Source organism: Nannospalax galili, unplaced genomic scaffold (genome assembly GCF_000622305.1).
Source record: "Nannospalax galili isolate Female #2095 unplaced genomic scaffold, S.galili_v1.0 scaffold704, whole genome shotgun sequence".
Lineage (NCBI taxonomy): Eukaryota > Metazoa > Chordata > Mammalia > Rodentia > Spalacidae > Nannospalax > Nannospalax galili.
The window spans coordinates 741,523-753,016 of record NW_008352394.1 but is presented as its reverse complement, the minus strand read 5'-3'; the positions used below and the strand labels follow the sequence as shown (position 1 = coordinate 753,016).

Here is an 11,494-nt window from a genome sequence, read left to right as displayed (position 1 = left end):
TTGGACATGGAGGGGATATGGCCAAATGAGTGGCGCTTCAAATGAGATAATGTTAATGCTTCCTAGGGATCACTGGCAAGACGGCCGGAACTAAGCGCTGGTGACCCTGCTTTCCAGTTCCCGTGGAATCTGTCCACTTGAGACCGTTCGTCTGTCTGCGGAATAATTGCCTGGAAGGTGAAGCTGTTGCAAGTAGTGCGAAAGAGCAGTCTTCCTTTCTGGAAAAGAACACTGAGCTCGACACCTCCGAGTTAGTCCTAGCGGAAATGGGGACCTTAGGAGGGTGGGACTGAGCACAGACGCTCGCGCACGCGCACTCTAATTTCCAACTACCGCAAAGCCCCACTGGGTCAGGAGACTTACGTCAACGGCTACGCATGCGTCACGTGACGGCGTGGCCAGTACACTGGCTCCTCCCTCTTCAAGATGGCGTCCCTGCTGCAGTCGGAGCGGGTTCTCTATCTCGTTCAGGGAGAAAAGAAGGTTCGGGCTCCGCTCTCGCAGCTCTACTTCTGCCGCTACTGCAGTGAGCTGCGGTCGCTGGAATGTGTGTCCCACGAGGTAACGGGCCGTCCCGCGGGAACCGCGTCGCGGTGGGGGCAGCTAGTCACTGCCGGCGGGCCAGTTCCGCCGGAGGGGCGGGCCTCCGTGTTCTAGCTTGTGGATTGGCCAGGTGCCCTTTCACTCAGCCTTGCTAGCGATTTCATTTGCTTGTCGCCTGTCACTTGGAAAAGGGGAGGCCTTGGGTGGGGCAGGGCGAATCATCTTGTTCTAGAGCTGCCTCTAGGCAGATTTGCTGTGGACCCTGCTCCCCTGTGGTGCCTGCCTGTTTTGGGCTGGGAGAAAGGTCGAGGATGTTTAGCCCAGGCCATTGGAAGGCAGGCATAACTGCCTTTCCAGTGTTAAAGGAGGGAGCAGGCAGACATGGTTTCTCCTACGTGGCCCTCCCTTCTGGGAAGTTCTGGCCCTCCATTTGCCAGAAACTGGGCCCTAACCAGCTTACCTGGTTTCCAGGCCCAGTTCAGGGCCTGCGGCAAGAAGGTTCTGATAGGGTTTCGAATAAAAATAGTCTGTGGTGAAAAAAGCTTGAGTTCTATTCATGGCGGTTCACAGGTCTAAATGGTGGTTGGAACGGGATGGCTCAGAAAACAACTCCCTCCGTTTAAAAAAAAAAAATCATCTAATAACAAAGCTCCACACCTGCAGTTTTTGACAGAACTTGTTTCTCCAGTACCCTTCAAGGATTAAAGATGAGTAAAACAAACCGTACTATTGAGAAACTCACCATCTAGAGAAGAAAAAGCTTATAATAGTAACAGCTACATTCTGTATTTGGCTGTGTGATGTGGGTTTTACATAATTTTTCCAACCAATGAAGTTGAATACTGGGATTTGGAAGATTTAGGGGTATGGGAGTGTTGAGACAGAGGATCATGTTGCCCAGGCAGGCCTCAAACGAGGCACTATGTAGCCAAGGCTGTCCTTGAACTCCTGATTCTCCTGCCTGCACCTCCCAAATTCTGTGATTACAAGTACACCACCACATTCAGTTGTTAAAGGCGAATGTTGTTACAAGAGGGAAAAAAAAAAAAAAAGAAACTATTGGGTGGTGACTCATGCCTATAATCCTAACACTCAGGGGGCCAAGACAGGAGTGCCATGAGTTTGAGGTACCTACATAGTGAGCTCGAGGACAGCCCTCTGACCCCCGCCCCCCACCAAATGTACAAGTAAAGAAGCAAATACAGACTGTTTACTATAGGTCCCATGAAAATTTAGGAATGGGAGGGAAGATCAGGATTTGAACCTAAGCAGTCTGACAAAGACTTTCATTAAACTCCCTGGATAAAATGCATATCCTATAGTGTTAACCATTTTACATATTCATACTTAACTTTATTTGGGATGCTCTTCAAAATAGTCACACTTTGTGCAGATCTCTTTTGGCAGGTTTGAGACAGGGTCTTGCTATATATCCCTGTCTGGCCTTGAACTCACAAAGCTACAAAGTTCTTCCTGCCTCTGCCTTTGCTTCTGCCTCATTGAGTGCTGGGATTAAAGGTGTGTACCACTACACCTGGCTTCTTTTAGATGTTCCCCTCTTCTACCCCTAGCACCAGAACTTACCAGGTGTCTTGTGGAGGTCCTTAGCGAACTCAGGCTCCATGATCACTGTGAATCTTTTCAGTTAAGACATTCAGTCTGTGCCAGCATCTTTTACAGCCTGATATCTCTGATGTGATGATCATTAGAGTTTGGAAATGATGAGGCTAGGTAAAGCAAGCCAGAAAGTTCTAATGGGTCTGAGTCTGAAGCTGCAGATTAAGGACAAACAGACTTTGGCAAGGGAGCAGGAATGAGTTATATTTATGGTATGTTAGTGCAAGTACTAGTTATCAATACTGTTTTTTATGTAGCATGGCAACATCTTTTCAGATTAGTCCTGTTAGTAGCAAATAATAAAAAAAAAGCTCATGTTTAGCATAGTGTTTATGTTCACGTAAATGCCTTTTGATCTGCCAGCAGCTAGAATTCTATAATTATCAAATAGAAGCTAACCGTATTAAAGGAAAAACTCAGATCTTTAAAAACAGAGTGACTTTAATTTTTAGTCTGTGGTTTGAGTTAAATACAATAAGATTATCCTCTTGTTCAATTTGTTACTAAAAACCTCTAATTGGAGGGCCAAATAGGTGGCTCAGCAAATAAAGACATTTGCTGCCAAGACAATCTGAGTTTGGGGCTAGAGAGATGCCTCAATGGTTAAGAGCACTGATTGCTCTTGCAGAGGACCTGAGTACGATTCCCAGTACCCACATGGCGGCTAACAACCATCCTTAATTCCAGTTCCAGGGAATCAGACACCCTCTTCTGGTGGGTGCATTTACACACATGCAGCCAAAACATACACATTAAAAAATAAAAATAAATTAAAAAAAAAGACAATCTGAGTTTGAGCCTCAGGACTCATATAGTAGGAGAAAATCAATTCCCATGGGTTATCCTCTGACCTCCACACATGAGCCTGCCTGCTGCCTGCCTCACCACATACACACAAGATAAATAAATGTAAAATGAATTAAAATCTCTGATTGTGGGCCGGAATGATAGTAGTTAGTAAAGTGCTTGCAAGAAGGAGGATATGAGTTCAATACCTGGGATTTCCAGAACATATATACACACAAAAGCCAGATAGTCACACATAATCCCATTGCAGGAGACAGGTGGGTCTCTGGGACTTGCTGACTGTCCAGCCTAATGTACTTGATAAGTCCCAGGCCAGTTTGGGACTCTGTCTCCAAAAAACAGGTGGGTAGTGCCTTAGGAAACATTCGAGGCTGTCCTCCAATCTACACACACACACACACACACACACACACACACAAATCTGTAATTGGTAGTTGGTTGGCTATAGCTATTTCAGTTGTAATGTATACTCAGTAAATACATTACTAGTGAGAAAACTTTTTTGTTTACTTGTTTTGTTTTTTTGAGACAGGGTCTCCCTGTAGCCCCACTTGACCTGGAACTCACTATGTAGGCCAGGCTGGCCTCGAACTCTCAGAGATCTGCCTGCCACTGCCTCCTGAGTGCTGGGACTAAAGGTGTGGGCCACCACTCCAGGTCAAGAAAACTTTTTTTAAATGTCTCTTAACAAAAAGTATCACCAAGTCATTGTAGTGAAGTAAAGCTGAATCATATCAGAGACTAGTGATCATAGCTTACAGTTGGATCACTTTATTTTTCCATGTATTAGACCATATATTAAACCATTTGAAGGTTTAAAGTATCATGTAAACCAGTCTTGACATATCTTAACACATAAACCTTAATGATAGGGAACAGGGAATTCCAGAAAGGAAAAATAGAATTTCTAAAAACCAGGGCTGGAGAGATGGCTCAGCAGTTAAGAGCACTGACTGCTCTTGCCACCCACGTGGTGACTACAAACCTTCCTTAACTCCAGTTCCAGGGGAATCCAACTCCCTCTTCTGACCTCTGCGGCATTGCATGACATGGGTACACTCACATACATGGTAGGCAATACACTCATACATGTAAAATAAAAATATTAAATAAAATACATTTAAAAAACCACAGAATTAAGCAAAAAATCCCAAGGTGATTAAAGAATGCTAAGTTGGAAACAGTTCAGATTTTTTTCCAGGTTAGTAATTTCTTTCTGTTGAAGCATAGGCTATTTTAATGAGTTTCTTTTTCCCTGATTAAAGAAAATTTTTTTTTCATTGTTTTTAATTTACTTTATGTGTATGATTGTATTGCTTGCACCTATGTCATGCAATGCCTGTGGAGGTCAGAAGAGGGCATTGGATCCCCTGCAACTGGAGTTGCAGATGGTTGTTAGCTGCCATGTGGGTGCTGGGAACCAGGTCCTCTGCAAGAGCAGCCAGTGCTCTTAACCACTAAGCCATCTCTACAGCCCCTTAAAGTTTATTTTTATTGTGTGTATATGCACATGTGCATGAGTACCCATGAGCTGTCATGAGTTCTGGGAACCAAACCCTGGTCCTCTGCAAGAGCAGCAGGTGCTCTTAACCAGTAAGCCATCTCTCCAGCACCCTGATTTTTTTTTTTTAATTTTTTTTATTCTTATTTCCTTCTAGGTGGACTCCCATTATTGTCCCAGCTGTTTAGAAAATATGCCATCAGCTGAAGCCAAATTGAAAAAGAATAGGTAAGAACAGAATAAAATTCTCTGTTTCCATTTGTTTGTTTTGTGGGTAATGGGGCTGAGGTGGTCTTACTATATATGCAGACCAAGATGACCTCAGACTTTCATTCTTTAACCTCAGTATCCCAAGTGCTGGGATTATGAGCATATACCATGTGCTGGGCCTTCACAGTTGCTTTCAATAATGCATAAGAAAATATACAGGAGTACTTTCTTTTTTTCTAAATAACTATCATTATTGAGTATCATCACTTAAGATAATTTTGATTTTTTTTGTTGTTTGTTTTTTTTTTAAGTTTTTATTTTTAGTTTGAGACGGTCTCCCTGTAGCCCCAGCTGACCTGGAACTCACTATGTACATCAGGCTGGCCTTGAACTCACAACAATTGACGATCAGCTTCTGCCTCCCGAGTGCTGGGATTAAAGGCATGCACCATCATGCCTGGCCTCTTTCTTTTTTTAAGATTTTGTTTTTATGTATGTGTATATGTCTGTGTCTATGTGAGTAGATGTGCAGGTGTGGGTGGAGGCCAGAAGAGGGCACTGATCTCCTGGAGCTGGAGTTATAGGCAGTCACATCTGGGGCTACAGGGAGACCCTGTCTCAAAAAGACCAAAAATAAAAATTTTTCTTTTGTTTATTATTTTTATTTTGTGTATGAGTGTATTGCCTGCATGTATGTGAGTGTACCCGTGTCGTGCAATGCCGCGGAAGTCAGAAGAAGACTTTGGATTTCCCTAAAACTGGAGTTAAGGACGGTTTGTAGCCACCATGTGGGTGCTGGGAATAGAACCCAGGTCCTCTGTAAGAGCAGTCAGTGCTCTTAACCATTGAGCCATCTCTCCAGCCCTGATTTTGATTTTTAAAAAAATAAATAAATTTTGAGGCCTGGTGTGGTGGCGGCGCACACCTTTAGTCCCAGCACTCGGGAGGCATTGGCAGGCCAATCTCTGTGAGTTCAAATCCAGCCTGATTGGTCTTCATAGTGCGTTCCAGGCCAGATGGGGCTACAGAGAGACCCTGTCTCAAAAAAGCCAAAATTAATTAATTAATTAATTTTCTGTATTAGAACACTTTGGGGCAGGGGGTTTGAGACAGTTTCTCCTTATAGCCCCAGCTGACCTAGAACTCATTATGTAGACCTGGCTGTCCTCGCTTTTACAAAGGTCTGCCTGCCTCTACCTCCCAAGAGCTGGGATTAAAGGCATAAGCCACAGCGCCTGGCTAGGACACTTAGATTTAAGAATTATTGTGAAGCTGGGGGTGGTGACACATATCTTTAATACCAGCACTTGGGAGGCAGAGGAAGGTGGATATATGTGAGTTCAAGGCCAACCTGATCTACATAGTGAGTTCCAGGCAGCTACAGGGAGACTCTGTCTCTGAAAAGGAAAAAAAAAAAAAAAAAAAAAAAGAATTATGTGAATAGTGCAGTGTGAATAGTCTCCTCCCCCCTTTATTAAGAAACTATATTAGTAATGCCATTTTAGGCTTCTCATGGTTGGGACAGTTTAGGTCTTGATAACTTTAAAAGCATTGAGGAACACTGGTGAGGCGTTTTGTAGAATGCCCCTCAGTACTTGTGTGATGTTTTTCTCATTAGATGGGGAAAGGGATCATAGTGGTAAAGTGGCAAAGTGGCATTTCTCATCATATTGTATCAAGGGTAAATGCTGTCAGCATGATTTATCATTGTGAAATTGACTTTGATTACCTGGCTTGTACTAGGGTTTTCAGTTTTCTCCACTATAAAGTTCCTCCTCTCACCACCCCTTGTTTTGTTTGTTTTTTTGTTTTTTGGGGTTTTTTTTTTTTTGTTTTTTTTTTGAGACAGAGTCTCCCTTCCTATATCGCCAGCTGGCCTAGATTTCATAGAGATCTGCCTGCCTCTGCCTCTGGAGTGCTGGGACTAAAGGCATGTACCATCACACTTGGCAAACACTGTAGTTCATAGCCTACAATAGTCTTAAGTCTGAGCTGAAGGGCCAACACACTTGGCATGTTGGCATAAGTGCAAAGTCTAAATGCTGTAGAGTTTGTAGACCAGGCTGGCCTCCATTTCACAGAGATCTGCTTGCCTCTGCCTACTGAGCGCTGGGATTAAAGACATGCACCACCATGGGTGGCTTGAGCGTTTGGTTTTGAATTAAATTTTGAGTTAGATGCTTTTTACTATTGTCAGTTTCTAAAATATTGTCATATTTTATGTGTATGAGTATTTTGCCTGCTTGTATTTAGGTGCAGCACATGCATGCAGTGCCTGTGGGGGCCAAAAGAGGATGTCAGATCTGGAACTGGAGATAAAGATGGTTGATTGCCATCATATGGGAACTGGGAACCAAACCTATGTCCTCTGCAAGAACGGCCAGTGCTTTTAACCACTGAGCCATATGTTCCCTTAAAATAAAAATGCAGGTATCACCAAAGCTTATGAAGAATTAGAGCCCAACTCCATCCTACTCTACAGAGGGAATCACTGTTTACAGGTGGAGTTTACTATTCCAGATTCTTTGTATGCCTATACAAGTCAGAGATTTCTAAGGAAAGAACAGATGTCATGGTTTATGCTGTTAGAGAGGATAGACCATTGTATGACAGAAAACCACGTATCAACAGCATAAAAAGCTGTCAACTGGATTTGGAAAATTACTGTTTGATTGGTGTGCCTGAGCTGAAATAGACACCAAACATTACGTCAAAGTGGCGTGGTTTAGAGGTGGTGCACTTACAGGGCTTCTGTCCTCTCTAGTGCTGTTCTTCCTCTCATTCTCATATTCAGGGACCATTTCCCTTTTAGGAGCCCTGGGCCCTTGTGCTCCTTCCCCTCTTTTTTTTTTTTTTTTTTTTTTTTTTTTTTTTTTTTTTTATTGTTGTTGTTGTTTGTTTGAGACATACTCTTTCTGTATAGCTCAGATTGGCCTTGAATTTGTGAGTCTCATGCCTCAGGCTCTAAGTGCTGGGATTACAGTTGTTAACCACCACATCCAACTTGGACTAGTACTTTTTAGCATTTCAACAAACTGAGATTATCAGGATTTTACCACTAGTCTTGGACAATACCAATAGTCTGTGACAGTCTGTCATCTGGGTATTATCTTCAGTAAGGGAAATACTGTCTACCTTTCAGAGATATTTTCAAATTAAATGATAACATTAAGGTGTGGAAAGCATACAAAAAAACATCCAGTTATCAGGAGCTATTTCTTGTAGCAGGAAAGATGAATAATAGTGGTTCATATCCACAAATGTACAGGGATACAGTTGATAACAAGGACTTGTACACCAAGTTACAAATTGAATAACATCCAGTAGCAATGGACACATCTAGCAGCTAGTTCTTGGTTCCTAATACCATCCTCCAGTAAAAAGAACCAGGCTTTTTTTGAGAAATGGCTAATTCTGAGGTTGAAGAATAAAAAGCATATAAGCTAAGCTTGGAATATCTAGAGTACAATACTGGTCAGAAAGTGCTCAAACATGTAAACAAAGCAACACCCCTCTTCACCAGTGATAGAGGCTCAAGGGACTCAGGAGAAGAGTGAAAGAACTCCCAGTGGCCGAAAACAGAACACTCTGAGGAGGGAAAGCAACAAAATAAAGTAGCATTGCAGCCAAAGATACAAAATAAATATTCATGAGCCCATAGTGTTATAAGTAATGATTAAATAGAGACAGCCTGTTGCATAGTTTATGCAGATAGACTTTAAGGAGAGGGGAGCCTAACTCCCACTCTTTAAGTGGGCCTTTGAAGGTGATTTTTCCTTCTAAAGAATACAGTACAAGCTAAGTATGGTGGCACATGCCTATAATCTCAGCACCCAAGATGTTGAAGTAGGAGTATCTTGAATTCAGGAATAGCCTGGGCTACAAAGGAAAATCATATCTCAAAAAACAGAGGGGAGCTAGTATGTTGGCACATACTGTTAATCCCAGCACTTGGGAGACAGAGGCAGGCGATTGTCTGTGAGATCAAGGCATCGTGAACGCCATAGCAAGTTCTGAGCCAGCTAGGGCTAGGGTTCCTGTCTCAAAAAAAAAGAGAACTGCAGTGTTTTTATTATACATGGGAAATTTTCTGCTATAAAAGAAATATAGTGGCTTAATAACAGAAAACAAAGATAATATTTTCCCATCATCATTCTTCAGCATGTATCCAATTAGTAAATCTTTAGATTATATAAGACTCACTTTTTTTTTTTTTTTACTGTCTTTTTGAGACAGGGTCTCCCTGTAGTCTCCAGCTGGCCTGAAACTCACTATGTGAACCAGGCTGACCTTGGACTCCCAGAGATCCACCTGCCTCTGCATCCCAAATGCTGGGATTAAAGGCTTGGGCCACCACACCTAGCTCTGTTAGACTTTAAAAATATATTTATTATTTTTATTGTATGTGTATGACAGTATTGCCTGCCTGATGTAAGTGCACCTGTGTTTATGCAGTGCCATCTCCAGAGTTCTCTCAGGGTCTCTCGTACTATCAGGCAAACCATATAACATATCTTTATGTGCATTTATTATTGTGGGGGCGAGTAGAGTACAAAGAAATGAGCACCCCATGCCTAGCTCTGTGCTGCTCAGCCAGCGGCTCAGAGCCCGCCATATCAGACCACTCTCCATAGTCACCAGCTAGCTTTCACCCACACCTCAGGGGCCAGCGGTCTTGCCCCAGGTCCATAGGCACCAGGCCATTCTGTCCTTGAGTATGCATTCCCCATGCCCCCACGCCCAGCTGGAGGCTTCTGTCCCAACATGGCTCCCAGCAGCCCCTCAGTAGTCCATCCTCCATGGTGGGTTCCTCCCCTTGGAGGAACTAGTCACCTGGGAGACAAGTGCCCATGGAGGTCAGAAGAGGGCATTGGAGTCTTCTGTAACTGGAGTTACAGAAGGTTATAGTCACCATGTGTGTGCTGGGAATCGAACCTGGGTCATCTGCAAGAGCAGCCAGTGCTCTTAACAGCTGAGCCATCTCTCTAGCCCAAGATTGTTTAACTTTTAGAGTTGTTTTGGGTTGCTGACTTAAGTTTTGGCTTTTTTTTTCTTCTTTTTTTTGCATTAGTGTTGACTTTTTTTTTAATTGAATTTTTGTGTATTTCATACAAAACATCTCAGTCAGTCTTAATCATCTTTATACCCCCTTCCCCACTGTCACCCTCCCTTAGCTTCCCACTGGAATTCATACATTGTGACATTTGTATTAAGGCCTATTGTGTCAAGTTAGTGTCCCCAGACATCACTCAGTGCAAGTTCATCTACTGAGGTCCAGTCAGCCTATCTAGAGTCTCTCGCTTTAGGAAGATCAGCTCTTCCTCACCCAGCAGTAATCAATTACAAATATTTCTTCAGCTAAGATTGGGGTCAGCTGTCCATTTCCCTAGTGCTATGCTGGCTTTTGTCTGAGTGTGCATGCTGACACCATTGCTGTAGGTTCATATGAGCAGGGACCCAGGAGCTTGTAGGACTCTTATTTCCATATGGTCATACACCTCCTCCCTGGCTCTTATAATCTTTCCACCCCTTCTTCTGCAATGGTCCCTGAGCTCTGGGTGGGTGGAGTTTAATATAGGAGTCCTGTCCAAGGACCAGCATTCTGCAGACTCTTAGTAGCTACACTTTGGAAACCATTTGTGACCTTTTGTGTTCCTGGTCCTCTGTTGCATGAGGGGGCTTTGTTGATGAGAATTGAGATATTCATTAGTGTCTTCTTTAGCCCTTGTTCTATGTTCCATGAGCTGTAGGTATAGAAGCTGCATTGTAGATGTGCCACTTAGACTTGGACAATTCACAGACAATGTCTGTGTGTGACCAGTTGTGGAAATCTGTAATAGTTTCTATCTGTTACAAAAGCTGCTTTGATGAGTGTGACTGGCAAACTTGTCTGCAAATATAAGAATTCATATTTGGCATATAGTAAGAAATTACATTTGTCTAGGGATCTGACAGCCTTAGGGATTCTGTAAGATCTGTGACTTCTCCAGTCATGTGTATTTGGCTATGTTTACACTACCACACGAGTTCCCTCCCACTGAGTGGGCTTTAAGTCCAATTGGGTTAGCAGATGATTACCTCTCAAGACAAAAGTGCCACTACCATTTGCTATGCCAGTCATTGTTGTGATATTAGACCTTAAAGCTGGGGTTGGACCATCAATTGATGTTCTCCCTTAACAGCTTGCATAGTGTCCTCCAAAACTATGAGAGCTGCCTTCAGGGAGACAGCTTCCAGGTCAGTTCCAGCTCCATCGGTCCAAGTCCTGTGTCTGAAATATGTGCTGTCTTCAGCAACATGGTGTTACCTTCAAGTTCTGTGAGGTAATCAAGGGCTGTGGCAATAGCCTGTGTCATTTTGGGATTCTCTTGGACTAGCCTGCCAATAACTTGAAGGGAGGTTCTCTGGTCTGGCATGGTTTCTTGTTACGTAGACATTTGCTGTACATATGGACTCATGAAGAAATACTGTATGTATAATTCTTCAGTAGGCTTTTGAGCTAATACATTTCTCTCTGGCTTTTAAACCAGCTAAGCATTACTTATTTCTGCTCTCTCTCTCCCTGTCTAACCCTTTCTCCTCCTTTCCCAGTTAAAGAACCCCCATTTTATCCATTGCACCCTTGCTAATACCTGTCTCCTATGATGCCCCCCTCCTGAGCACCTTCTTCCCCTTTACCTAAATATTTCCTTGTATAACCCTCTTTCCTAACCCTCCTAGGTAAATACTTCCATTTTACCCATTTCCCCCTTGGTAACACCTGCTTCCTGATCCTCTCTCTCAAGTTCCTTTTTTTCTTTTTACCTCCATGGTTTC

General features: G+C 43.0%; 1 protein-coding gene across 2 annotated transcripts in view; it reads left to right on the top strand.

The window, feature by feature from the left end:
* Nucleotides 1-386: 386 nt before the first annotated feature.
* Nucleotides 387-11,494, top strand: part of Dctn4 (dynactin subunit 4) — a 47,700-nt gene continuing 36,592 nt past the window's right edge. Inside the window, exons 1-2 of one of the 2 annotated variants that reach the window (XM_008849405.3) lie at nt 387-561; nt 4,626-4,696. In XM_008849405.3, the coding sequence (XP_008847627.1) occupies nt 427-561; nt 4,626-4,696 (206 nt within the window). In that variant the 5' untranslated portion in view covers nt 387-426. The remainder of the gene's footprint in view (nt 562-4,625; nt 4,697-11,494) is intronic. The other variant, XM_029554229.1, reaches the window with a different exon arrangement.